Source organism: Cupressus sempervirens, chromosome 8 (assembly GCF_028749045.1).
Source record: "Cupressus sempervirens isolate cs-2001-9-10 chromosome 8, ASM2874904v1, whole genome shotgun sequence".
In the NCBI taxonomy this organism is placed as follows: domain Eukaryota; kingdom Viridiplantae; phylum Streptophyta; class Pinopsida; order Cupressales; family Cupressaceae; genus Cupressus; species Cupressus sempervirens.
This window is the reverse complement of record NC_143125.1, coordinates 532,902,263-532,916,717: the sequence shown is the minus strand read 5'-3', so window position 1 is coordinate 532,916,717 and position 14,455 is coordinate 532,902,263. Positions and strand designations below refer to the sequence as shown.

General features: G+C 31.9%; 1 protein-coding gene across 1 annotated transcript; it reads right to left on the bottom strand.

Moving 5' to 3' along the window:
- Nucleotides 1-672: 672 nt before the first annotated feature.
- Nucleotides 673-1,732, bottom strand: LOC149543540 (uncharacterized). Its single transcript, XM_089796300.1, has one exon. It carries the CDS (start codon nucleotides 1,432-1,434, stop codon nucleotides 829-831), a length of 606 nt encoding a protein of 201 aa, XP_089652426.1. The 5' UTR covers nucleotides 1,435-1,732; the 3' UTR covers nucleotides 673-828.
- Between the last annotated feature and the right edge of the window lie 12,723 nt (nucleotides 1,733-14,455).

Below are 14,455 nucleotides of genomic sequence, written 5' to 3'. Positions count from 1 at the left end.
CACATGGTATTTGGAAGGAAGAAATATAAAACCATTCCCAATAGCCAAGTACACTAAAATAAGATGGTAAGTGGAGGAAGTAACTTATACCCATTTCACATAGCTAAGTACACTAAATAAGATGGTAAGTAGAACGAAGCAACTTATAACCAGTCTAAGCAATCATATAAGCTAAATGGGATTATAAGCACGAGGAAACAACATATAACCATTCCAAACAACTAAGTACGTCAAATAAAATTATAAACAAAAGGAAGCAACATATAACCATTTGAAACGACCAATATACATGAAATGAAATTATACAAAACATGAAACAACATATAACCATTCCAAGCAACCTCATATAACAAACATGATGATAATAAGTGGAAGGAAGCAACATAAGACCATTCCAATCAACCAAATCTACCCAAATAAAATGATAAGTAGAAGGGCACAACTTATAACCATTTGAAGCAAGTACAAGGAAGATGGTAAGTAGAACGAAGCAACTTATAACCAGTCTAAGCAATCATATACGCTTAATGAGATTATAAGCATGAGGAAACAACATATAACCATTCCAAACAACCAAGTATGTCAAATGACATTATAAACAAAAGAACGCAACATATAACCGTTCCAAGCAACCTCATTTACCAAACATTAGAAATAAGCAACATAAAACCATTGTAATCAACCAAATATACCCAAATAAAATGATAAGTAGGAGGCCACAACTTATAACCATTCCAAGCAACCAAATATGCCCAAATCACACCCTCATGTATATACATTCCAAGGGAGAAAAAACAGGAGCATAGACATGATCTCCCCAAAACACCTTCAATGCACCAGTCGAGCCTCGGCAGCATCAAAAGAAGTAGATCGACAAGAGTTCCTCCTGGATACCAGTGAATTATACCGAGAAGATTCATAATCTCCTTCCTCTAAATCCTTCAATCCATTGATAATCTCCTCAAACTGTGAGGGATCACAGGGAAGAGTAAGAAGCCCAGTGTGGTAATCAAACCCAAATTCCTCTTCCGCCATGCGAAGCAGATCTTTGAAAACAGGGTGCTTCAGATAATCCAGAGGAATTACAAAGCGCCGCCTTTTCCACTCCTCTTTGGCGGCGTAAACAGCAATGTGACCTTCACAAACATCTCTGGGAACAATTTTTTCATCCCGCCGCCGCAATTTGAATGAGAGGGCCTGCTTCAAACTCCTCAATCTCTGCAATTTCTTCGCCATTTGGCTTCTCTCCATTGCAAATTGGAAATTTGAGGGGCTTGGAATCGATGGGTGGGGGCAGGAATTATTATATACCCAGTTGGGGAATCGAAGAGGATCTGATGAAATTGCGGTCCCGCTGAATTTGGAGGAAGAGATTTGTGGCGGCGCTTGAAATGCGGGATAAGAGACGCATTTTGTTGGATTTTCCTTCTGCATCTCCTCCACTTTGGGCCACCCTTGTCTGATATCTAACGCCCCTTGTTCTTGCTCTTAACTGTTTATGAGTCAATTCATACAATTCATTCCCTTTGTCGCCATTATTGGAAGCTTAGCTCTTTGATTCTTCATTCGGGTACTCTTCGCCCAATTTGGGTTATGGGACGCTTTTTCTGTTTATCCTCCCTTGTTGGATTGTTTGGATGGGCACTTGGGTTCTAAGATATTCATTTCATTGATCTAATATATGGGTTCTAGGACATTGGACTAGGTTGTGTGGATACACCCTAGACCAAAAAGAAAAAAGGAATTTTAACATTAAGTTCTTTGAGAGTATATATTGGGTCACATTGTTAGATAACATAGATGATGCTTGTAGGGCCGGTTCTTTTGAATTTATTAAGTATGGGTGAAAGACACTTCACATAATGAAAGTCATAGTGGTGTGTGTTAGGACTTTGTTTCACTATAGTGGTTTGCATTATGACTTTGCTTTGCCAATCCCACCAAATTTTGTTGTAGTTTTGATTCTATTGAATTTACGTGCACATGGATTAATGACAATCATGCGAATGTAGGTTATAATGACGTGTGCTCGAATTTTGTTTCATGAGTGTCACCAAATATTGGTTGCAATTTTGATCTCTTGAATTTACGTGTGTCTAGGTGAATAACAATCATGTGAGTGAAGGTTGTAGTGGTGTGGGTTACGACTTTGCTTCATGAGGATCATGCTAGTGAAAGTTTCAATAATGTGTGTTAAGACTTCATTTCACGAGTCCCACTAAATATTGGTTGTTGGTTTCATACTTTGAATTTATTTGTGCATAAATATATGCCAATAAAATTTATACCCTTGTGTGTCCTTGTTTTTCTTAGTCCCACCAAATAGTGATTCTGCTTTTAAAAATTAAAATCAGATTTTAAATTCCTATAAATTGATCATGTGTTGTGTTTAACCTTTTGATTGTATACCTAAGATCCACTTTTAATGTATAGAACTAATATGTTGAGCACAATTTAGCAACAACTTAACATGTTACACTTTTAAGTTTTTCTATTTATTATTTATTTTATTTGAAAGAACAAAAAATTACTAGCTTCTTGGGAAATTTTTTTTAATTATATATATTTTATGGAGGTCAGCTTTTTTGCCTAGTCTCTTTGGTTAAGAACCAGGGACTGAGGGATATATTTCATTATCTACATTGCAAATCAACATCAAATAAAATCAACATTTTTAATTATATGAGATATAGTAGAAATATGAGAAGATATTTTAGTTGTGCAATGATTATTAAAATTTTCAATCAATTTTGGTTTTATATGCATTTAACTTGAAGAGAGATTTTTTTTTTCAATTGAAGGGAGGATTTTTGTTGTCTAATGGATAGTAGATAAAGTACATGTCATCTATGTTGCAAAAAGTCCTCTTATGATTGATTTTTTTGCAAAATAGATAACGTCATATATATTTACTATTCTTTACCCATTAGACATAATAACAAGGGGCGTAAGCGCCAAAGTTCCTGCCTTTAGTGTGGTGGATTGTGGAATAGGAGTTGAGTGAAATTGTACATCTAATGGTAAAATGAATGCTATTATATTATAATTTATAAACTTTGACATTAAACCAAACAAATTTAAAATTTCAAAATGGTATAATGGCAATGAAGAAATAGATCAAGTAAGAAATAATTTCAATGTAGAGGCCATTTAAAAAGTAACCAATGTTTGAACTCAATTATATTTGTTCAAATGGACATATCATATATAGATGGAAAATAAGAATTTTTATGTCATTTAAAAAAAAAACAAATATGCTTTTTGACTTAAATCATATAAATCTAAGATCAATAAATCTAAGGAAACAAAAATGACCATAATAACATAATCATTTTGACCTATAACAATAGTGCAATAATTTTAGTTTTTAATGTTGTTACTTAGTATTGGTATGATTGATTGGGTGGTACTCTTGACTAAATTATAGATCATTAAAAAACCAAGTCTTGAAATTATTATTTTAATAATATTAAAAATATTAAACATTTAATAATAACAATGTGATTTCATTAATAAGTATGCTTACTAAAAGCTTAAAAGCTTGCTATATATTCTTAAAAGTTAAATAATAATGTTATTTATATTTCATATACTATATACTTTAAAATTAGTAAATAATATTAAAATCAAAATTTATCACCATTTTAAATAATTAATGTGATTTAATTTAATTATATAAGTATTGCCAAAAAAATTATAATTAACTATTAATATATTTATTATTATTTTATTAAGATCAATGTTAAAATTTGTAAAGTAATAAATGAATTATTTTGAAAACTAAAATTTATTTGCTTGCTAATTAAATTTGGTGAACATATTTTTTTACAATTTCGGCCAAAAAAAAGGTCTTAAAAGATGGATTTCGAGTTCATAATAGTGGAGAAGCATCGAATATAGAATTAAAATAATTTTCAATTTGTCACATCTCATACTATGGAGAATTAAATAACTTTTAATTGTGACATCGATGAGCAGATTCCACATGGAATAATGAGAGAGAGAGAGAGAGAGAGAGAGAGAGAGAGAGAGAGAGAGAGAGAGAGAGAGAGAGAGAGAGAGAGAGAGGATTAGGTTATCTAGTCTCTTTGCAGAAAACTCTATATTTAATGTGGAAATGCAAAAATACAACGTTATACAAAGAAATAAACTTTTTCACTATAGGAAGGACACTGCATTGATATAATAATAATTAATGATATTAATTATAGTATTAAATGATGCAACAAGCAAACAACAAGATGGTAAATTTGAATTTTTTTTTTTTAAATATAAATGCATTTTTTTCATTGCCTTTTTCCTCACTAACCAATAGAATCTACAAATAGAATTTGAAGAAATTTGTATTTTTTAATTTTAAAAATCAAATCAAATCAATAGAACTTTTGCAAACATAGATAAATCTCTAAAATTTACAATTATATGAACTATCAAACTAATATGTGGCATCTAATGATTCCATTAGTTACCTGCTTTGGCAAGAACTAATAATAAAAGTTCCCTTCAAATTAAATGCAACTAGAATTAAGAACTTAAAATTGATTCTAAAACTACAAAATCTAAAAGTTCATTTCACAAGTAAATATCTTCTTGTCTTATTGTCATATCTCCCATAATTGAAAACAATGATTTTATTTGAAGTTGATTTGCAATGTAGATAAGGATATATTATTTTCTATTCTTCATGCATCAAACTACACATATCATTGCAAAAGGTTCTATTATGATTGAGTTTTTTTGCAATATAGATAATGTGATATACCTTATATATTCTTTATTTATTAGACATAAAAAAAAACATTTCATCTAAAATTAAATACACCTAAAATTAAAAACTTCAAATTGATTGTAAAACTACAATATTTTAGAGTTCATTTCACAACAAAAATATATTCTCATCTTATTGTCATATCTACCACAATTGAAAATGATTATTTTCTTAAGTTCATTTACAATGCATTTCATGATATAGAACTCTTCTATTCAACTTCCATCAAAATACACATTAAGTGTATATTTAAAAAATCACCCCAATAAGCTTATAATTTTTTCTTTCTTTTAAAAATCATTATCTCTAATATCATGATAATGGTCACAAAGTACGATCTAGAATGCTAATGCACAAAACTACCCATGCAATTGAATTTAGAAGCACTTACACCAAAACAATCGAAAATGGAAACTTTTTTTTAAATGTGTATAGAATCAAGTGTAGAACAATAATATATAGTTTATTTTAAAAAAAATTAAGCATATCAAAATTTATTTAAAAAATGGTGGACAGATGTCTATGAGGAATGTCAAGGTATTGGTAAAAGTAATTAAAGTTTACATTTAATATTGTCCAAAAATAGAAAAAATTATATTGTTAGAAAACTAAGAAGATGTGTAAGATTATTCGTGGCGATTTTAGAGATACCCACTTCACCATTAGAAAACTTGATGAAGAGAAAGATGAGAATTCATCTTAGAAGATGAAAACACATCTAAAGGAAAAAAATAAATTTGAAGGGAAAATAGTCTCCCAAACCTTTGGTTCATTTCCCTATGTTATCGCCAAGCCATAACCCGATCAAGTTTCTACAATTCAAATAACTTGATTGGGTTATGAAATGAAAAAGTGCATTTGAAACTCAATCGTATTTTGAAGAACTAAATGTAGGCTTTACTCCGAAGGCCATAACTTTCACATAAAGAGTCTGACTGACTCCATTCAAAATGAGTTGGAAAGATATTGAATAGATCTATAACATGATTTAGATAAATTAATTCTATGTCATCAAAATTTTATTTTCTACCAATTTGAATAAAGAATAATCTAAAATAGGTAGTCATTATTTTTCAAATGCGTAATCATTAGGTAAACACGAATGCTAACATATTTTTAACTATCTCTATCTCTCTCTCTCTCAAACACATATGCACTCACTCACTAACTAAATAACTCCTAATATAACTCTCTTACTAACTCGTAACCTCTCTCTCTTTCTAACTTGTTATCTTTAAGTGTTGTCTCTCTTTGAGTAATCCCTAAGCCCTCTCTCTCTCTCTCTCTCTCTCTCTCTCTCTCTCTCTCTCTGAACCTTAATCCCTAAATCCCCCCCTCTCTCAGAGGGAGAGAGGGAGGGGCTTAGGGATTAGGGTTCAAAGAGAGATGGATAAGGGGTTAGAAAGGTATTTGAGAGAAAGAGGGGGGATAGGATAAGAGAGAGTGATAGGGAGATGGAGAGAGTGAGAGAGATATGAAGTGATGGAGAAAGAGAGAGGGGACTTAGGGATTACTCAGAGAGAGACAACACTTAAGGGTGATGCGAGAGAAAGAGAGGGGTTAGGAGTTATTAAGAGGGATATATTAGGGGTTATTTAATTAGTGAGTGAGAGTGTGTATTTGTTTTTGAGAGAGAAAAATTAAAAATATGTTAGCATTCATGTTTTCCTATTGATTATGTAATTGGAAAACAAAGACTACATATTTCAGACTTTACTTTATTAAGATTGATGGAAAATAAAAAATTTATGACATAGAATTGATTTATCTACATCATATTGTAGAGATCTTCAATATCTTTCCAACACATTTTGTATAGAGCCAATCAGACTCTGGATGTGAAAGTTATGGCTTCCAAATAAAGGTTATTTTTATTTCTTCAAAACCTAATTAGGATTTGAAAGGTTTTTTGTCCTTGAAACCTGATTGGAGTTTGTTTTTTTATGTATTTTGGCCAAGCTTGGTAACCAATCCTAGCCTCTTTTTGAAATTTTAAACAACTCGATTGGGTTATTAACATTTTTGGATTTCTTTTGTGTGGTGTCCACTAAATTGTACACCATCTTGGTGCACACACCCATTTAGGAGAGGACTTTAGGAGGCATTGAAGAGTAAAAGGGGAACTTATGTCTAATGTGTGGGGAAACATATTGTACAAAAAATGTATAATTTTTCACCCAAAATTTTGAAAAATCACAATTTCATAGTTTACCATTTTTTCCATAGAAATTTTCTCCTATGATTTACAAATGTACAATTCTAAAATACATAGACTAGTAATGCAATTTCAACATTTATATCCACTATAAATCAAATCCAAATGCATAGGATGAAACCTAATGCAACCAAAAAATTAATTACCTTTAGGAAACAACTAAAATATAGAATAAAAAGCCAAGAATAAAAGAAGCAACCTTATACAACAATTTATAATCATGTGAACTCATTTGTTATATAAAATAAAATAAAATAAAATTTGGAACAATAGGCTTAACCATATAAATGAAATTATTAGCAATTGAATCAAGAAATGTATACTCACTAAATAGAAACACAAAAAATTTACTTAACCAAATATAAGGAAAACAACTAACATGGGTTTGTAAATGCACCATGTACAACACCCATCTCCTTCTCAACTTTAGCTTTCATATCTCTTCAGGTGGCCAACTCATTCTCTATTTTCAAACCATTTTTTCATTTCTAGCAATTCATATTTATAGCAAATCTGAAATATTCTATAAGATGACATTTTATTATCTGATGTTTCTAGAACTATCATTATAGTGTCTAGTTGTTATTTTATGTGTGTGAATCAACACAAAAGAAACTAAAAAATGAATCGGCCAAAAGTAATCAATAAGATTTATATAAGTACAAAGCAAATAAGACATGAAATGGAGCACAAAGTCAACACTAGCAATTATGTATGTAGAATCAATAAAAGTTAAAAGAAGAAAACACATAGAAAGCATAGACCAAAAGATATAAAACAACACATTGTAAGATTTGAGAAAATATGCAAATCAAATCTACAAAGCCCAAGAATAGCTACATCTATAAAACCTGTCATGGTGAAGAAAAAGACAAGAAGAGGCAAGGGTTTGATCTGAAAAACATGCAAATTTTATTCAGATGAAGACAAGATTATTCAATGGATTAATAGTTACAAAGAGATCAATCCTTATAAAAGGAGATCAAAACCCAAAAAGGGTAACCTAAAGTCTAAAAAAGCTAGGTCGCACTTTATAATTAATATAAAATATTAATGATATGCACCTAAGAGATAGCTTAAGAAAACTAGAGTAATAAGAAACTTATTTAATTAAATCAAAGTGATTTAATTAATAAGTGTAAACAAATAATTACTCTAATACCCCCCTTAAGAAAAGCTCAGGAGGTAAGCTAACCTAGCACAACTATGAAAGCAAAACGATGGGCCCCAACAACAAGGCTTGATGAGGTACCTAGACACAAAAAAATCTCTATGAAAAAAAGAAATAGAGAAAACCACATGGGAAAAACCCTACTCCAAAAAGAGATAGCAAAGAATGTTCCAAAAGATAGGAACAAAGAATGATCATGAAGAGAACCACCGAATCAAGAAGAAGCCGCAAACTCTATCAAAAAGAAACTGTTGATCTGTAGAACCTCAAGGTAGGAATGAAAAGAGAAGTGTCTATATGGTAGATGATCCATCTCACTGAAATGCATAGGTATCCAGCCACTGCAATTGCCTAGTATATAGGATAAAAAACTGAATACATAGCTTACTCCAACAAACCATCAAACCAAGGAAGCAATAGAAATAACAGAAGAACCCCCCTTGATGCAGACAGGGTGAGGTGACAAGCAGCTAAGAAAGTGGGCCAAAAATCTCTTGCCAAACATAAAAAACCAAGCACATCGAGAGTGAGGAAGGGGTACAGACACCTATAAAGGCACATGTCACTAACATGTCATGGGGCTAATGTCATGGAAGGGACACTCACTTGACAAAGGAAGAAGGCCTAAACAACAATCAACTATCCCCCATGGCACGTTATAATATAGTGTGAGTACAATAAATCACAATGATGAAAAGGATCTCGAAACACATGGAGTGTTACTCTATCTCAATGCATTTGCATAAAGATGCTTAGAAATGATATCAACAATGATTAGAAGGGGAAAAAATCTGATACAAAAGATAGTACAACCCAAAACAAAAGATCCCATGCCATGAAAATGATCCTCGAACCTGGATCACCCAAGATATCCATCATAGAGAAAAATTGCCAAAAACATGATAGAAAGAGCATGGGGTAAAATCTAAAGTAAATTATAGCATTTCTGAAAAGTAGGCTGAACCATCTTTCCAAAAATATAATGTTTTCATTAAATAGAGATGGGACACTCAAGATATACCCCTGGAGTGAAAACTGATATTCGACTTTGACTACAAAAATAGGCAACCAAACTACATCAAAACCCAAAAACACCTACACTAATGTCTCCACCTTGGAACTAGCTTTCTAGTGCATTTTTTGGATTGAAAAAATACATTTGTGTTCTCAAGTTACGGAGAAAAAACCTACAGGGCCCCTCGAATCAACAACCACACCACCAGCAGAGTAGTGCCCGGGCAGTGGGTGGATGGAGGGTTATCATAGGGTAGGGCTATGGTGGGGCCGAGACAGAGCCGCTAATGGATCTATTGCAGGCTACTAGGCGAACCACCAGTGGTAATCGCTAGCAGTGGCCATAGCGGTAACTGCTAGTGGTTCCACTGTAGTTTGTTAACTGCTGCAGGTTAAAACCATGTAAAAAAAAAAAAAATTCAATTTTAAAAATTTTTTTGCCTCGAATTGCAGAGGTTGTACAGCCCTGCCGAGAAAAAAAAAAATTGCCTCCCGGGTCAACGTTGTCCAAAATGGACAAACTTTATATGGAAATGGGGGTTTTGACACCTCCTAAATCCATCTATGATGTCCGTTTGGCCTCAAACTGATCCAAAAATTGGTGACCCCCTTGTTTTCTTAGGAAATGCCTAAAAAACACTAGATTTGATCTGTCAAACCCTAGTTCTCCCTTTTTCTCCAAATACAGAACAAGCTACAATAGATTTGGCTCTGATACCATGTAGGATTTGAGCAAATATGAAAATCAAATCCACGAAGCCCAAGAATTCTTGCATGTACAAAACCTGTCATGGAGAAGAAAATGACAAGAAGAGGCAAGGGTTTGATATGAAAAATATGTAAATTGTATTCAGATGAAGAAAAAATTATTCAATAAATTAATAATTACAAAGAGATCAATCCTTATAAAAGCCAGATATCGAAACCCAAAAAGGGTAACCTAAAGTGTAAAAAAGCTATGTTGCACATTATAATTAATATAAAATATTGATTATATGCACCTAAGAGATAGCTTAAGAAAACTAGAGGAATAGGAAACTTATTTAATTAAATCAAAGTGATTTAATTAATAAGTGTAAATAAATAATTACCTTAACACACATAATCACATAGCCTATAAATTGCAATATTGTTTGAAATCACAAGAAGCATTGATTAATAAAGATTCATATGTTTAAAATGAGGTCTTCTTGAATCTACTAAACATAATGAGTTCAACAAGTACTTTAAAATTTAAAGAAATAAACTGCTTACCCATAGCCATCAATTGAGAAACATGGATGAAACACAAAAACTAATTTGAGGCCAAGTTCACAGTCTCCATATCCACGGTCCATTTCGCTGTTTTGTCTAAAATGAATTAAATTTAGGATAGTATGACATCATTTTTAATCAAGCATTTAGCTTAATGCCACACTAAACCTCAAAATGACACATTTGTTGCCTTTGTAAAATGTCATGACTCCATTCTTGAAACCCTATTTTCACTTAGATTTTCCTAAACAAAAAAATGAAAAGACTAGATGAAAAAATGGATACATCCAATTGAATAGTAGAAAATCAATTGAGAAATTTTAGTTGGACCATAGTATAAATAGAGTTTTTTTGCAAACTGGATGACTATAGAAATGAAGAATAATGCAAAATAGTTGATTGAAAATTGTAGTCTCCACCTATTTGTAGGTAGGACTAATAATGTACTAATGTACATATTGTTGGAAGCATGAATGCTGATGATATTCCTATTGGGGAGTATTATAGAAATATGATTAGGTCATTATCATAATGATATGTTACATTCATGACTGTGTTTGTCATTGATGTCAACATAGCAATTTTTTGTGGTATCTAACAGAAAATTAACATAAAGATCAAGCTAGTATAGATAGATAGTTGAGCATTTACACTAAGAAAGGTTAAAGGGAGATACTACTAAGTATCTAGTATATGTAGCTAACCTCAAAAGCATAATATATGAAGTCTAGAAGAAGTTATGCAAGTTTTGGTGAAGATTGTTCTGAGATAGAGTTTACAGAAGCTTGTTCTGGTAAAATTGTTATGTCTCTTAGTAGAATTGTTATTCTAAGAAGCCAAACTTAAAGATGTGTAGAAGACATGTTGAAGATGATGTAGCTAAGCTCGCTCATCATAACATTACATGTATAGAAAGCTATTCAAGTTACAAGGTAAAAGATTAATGTTATCACTAAGTGTAACGTATTCTTAATGTGGTCCTATAATAAATAATTGAGAAGGTGTAACAACTGACTCAGAGAATTTTTGTATGGATTCAATATAAAGGAAGGACATTTTCCTTTATCATGTATGGATAAAAGAGAATGATTGTAAGGAGCACGAATAGTGGAATGTGAAGATAAGTAGAGTAGAGCAAAGGTGAAGGAAACTTCGTTGCTAAGGTTTTATTGTGTGATCCAAAGTTTAATACTTGGATCTGAGGTTCGTGCCCTAGTCTACAAGGTCTGTTAGTGATTGGCCTAGTTGACAAGATAGAGGAAAGAAGTTAAAGTATAGTACATACAATTATTCTGCAAGGAATAGTTGAGAGATCAGTTGGATAGTGAGTTCAGTGATCTTACCCCAGAAGTCATTTGGATAGTGGGTCCTTCTATCTTCTACAACTCCTAATAGGGTTGGAATCTTCTAACAAGAATTCAATGTCTCCTAACAAGGACTACTATGTACTAAATGTTGTAATAGACATCTAAGAAGGAATATTTATATTAGTACATCATCTTGTGGGCATCATTCCCATTAGGGTTTTCCCTCTAATCAAGGGTTTCCCTAGTTAACATATCTGGTGTAATTGTGTATGTGCATCTTTGTATGGTTGTTTTTTACTTCAGTTGAATGCTTAAGATTAGTTAAGGTTGACAAATGTTTTAATTATTGGATAAATGATTCACATCCCCCCTCCCGCTCTCACAATTATCTTGGTGGACTATTATTTCTAGCAATTGGTATCAGAGCATCAAGTCCTTGAAGATAAAGTCTAACAACTTTGGGAGATCCATGGCAAACATATTCAAAAAGGATAGTCCTAAGTCAAATAGAGGAAATTTTGACACCTAGATGATGGAAATTCTTGGTGAGTTATTAGATTTGTGTAAAGAACAGAGCATTGAATTTTCAGATCCAGAATCCTTCTGTTGTATACAAAAGAATAAAAGCATAAGCAAAGATAAGTCCAGATTCTTGAATAAGATGTAAAGATAAAGGAAGGTATTGATCTACTTACAAAATGAGAGAAAGAAGGTATGACATTTTTTATTTGTTGGACATGTAAAGAATTCGGTCATTTTTTGATTAGATGTCCTATGAAAATAAGAAAAACTAGAAACTATCTACTTTCTGATATAGTTGAAGAAATTAAAGCAAGTATGGAAAGATTCTTGAAAGACTATGATAATGACCCTAGATTGGTTATTGAAGAGGAAGTAACAAAAGAAACAACTTTGGTAACTATTATGGAAGGTGCAAATGTAAGAGTTGATGAGAAAGTTAGGATACAAGAAAGAATAGTTGACTATAATTTAGATGATGAGAATGTTGTTACTAAACCTATGAATGATGAAGTATTCTTTAAGACTAACAATGATTTGCAGAATGAAGGAGAGCTAAGGCAGGAACACAGCTTAGAATCTCCAACAAAGCTAAGAGTTGAGATAACTACTCCTACTTTAGTTAAGAATATGACAAAGAATCATCCACCCGAGTAGATCATCAGAAGCAGAGATAAAGGTGTAATGATGAGAAGCAGAATCAGTGAAGAATTATGTTTGATATCTCAAGTTGAACCAAAGAATGTAGATGAAGCATGTAAAAATGACTATTGGAAGCAAGCTATGAAAGAGGAATTGGATTATATAGTGAAGAATGAGACATGGAAATTGATTCCCAAACCAACAGACGAGAATGTAATAGGAACAAAATGGGTATTTAGAAACAAGATGAATGAACAAGGTGAAGTTGTAAGGAACAAGGAAAGATTGGTATGTAAAGGTTACTCACAAAAAGAAGGAATAAAATATGATGAAACCTATGCTCACATGGCAAGAATAGAGGCATTAAGGTTATTATTAGCATATTGAGCATATAAGAAATTCAAAGTATATCAAATGGATGTCAAGTCAACATTTTTGAATGGAGAACTTGAAGAAGAGGTATACATAGAATAACCTAAAGGTTTTTCCTTTAACAAATGATAAGGACATAATATATAGATTAAAGAAAGCATTGTATGGTTTAAAGCAGGAACCTAGAACTTGGTATGCATGATTGGACAAGAATTTGACAAAGCTTGAATTTAGCAAAGGTATGGCAGATAGTAACCTATATTGGAAAGAAATTGATGATGGATTGATGATTTTGGTAATATTTATTGATGATATCATATTTGGAGAAAATGATGATGAAAATGACAAGTTTGTGGAAGAAATGAAGAAGGAATTTGAAATGAGCATGATAGGAGAAATGAAATATTTTCTAGCATTACAGATTGTGTAGGACAAAGAAGGAATCTTTATTTCTTAGGCTAAGTATTTGAAATATATACTAAAAAGGTTTGATTTGGAAACATGTAAACCTATTGGAACACCTATAGTAACTAGACACAAGTTATCTACAAAGGATGAGACACCTACTGTTGAACAAGGAAGAAGTACAGATCTATGATTAGAGGATTGCAATATCTAACTCACACAAGATCATATATAAAAAATACAGTTGGAATTGTTGCAAGATTTTAAGCTGATCCTAAAGAAGCACATTATGCATCAATTAAAAGGATATCTAGATACCTAAAAGGAATACCAGAGTTTGGATTGTGATATGATAGATCTAATTATTTTACTTTATATGCTTATACTAATGTTGATTGGGTAGGTAGTATGAATGATAAAAAGAGCACCAATGGTGGAGCCTTCTTTCTTGGAGGAAGATTGGTTTCTTGGCTAAAAAAAAAGAAATATTGTACCTCACAAAGTACAATGGAAGAAGAATATATTGTAGCAACAAAAAATTGTAATCAAGTTGTTTGGATGAAGCAGATGTTGAAGGATAGAAGGATAGAATTCAATGAACCTGTTGTCATACATTGTGATAACACAAGCACAGTGAATATGTCTAAGAATCCAATGTTTCATTCTAAGACTAAGCACATGTCTATCAAGTATCACATATTGAGAGAGAAAGTTGTAAAAAAGGAAATTAAATTGGAGTATGTAAACATTAAAGAGCAGATTATAGATATTTTCACTAAGCCTCTTCC

Coding starts and splice junctions, on each gene's coding strand:
- LOC149543540 (XM_089796300.1), bottom strand. CDS start 1,434: ATGCAGAAGGAAAATCCAACAAAATGCGTCTCTTATCCCGCATTTCAA.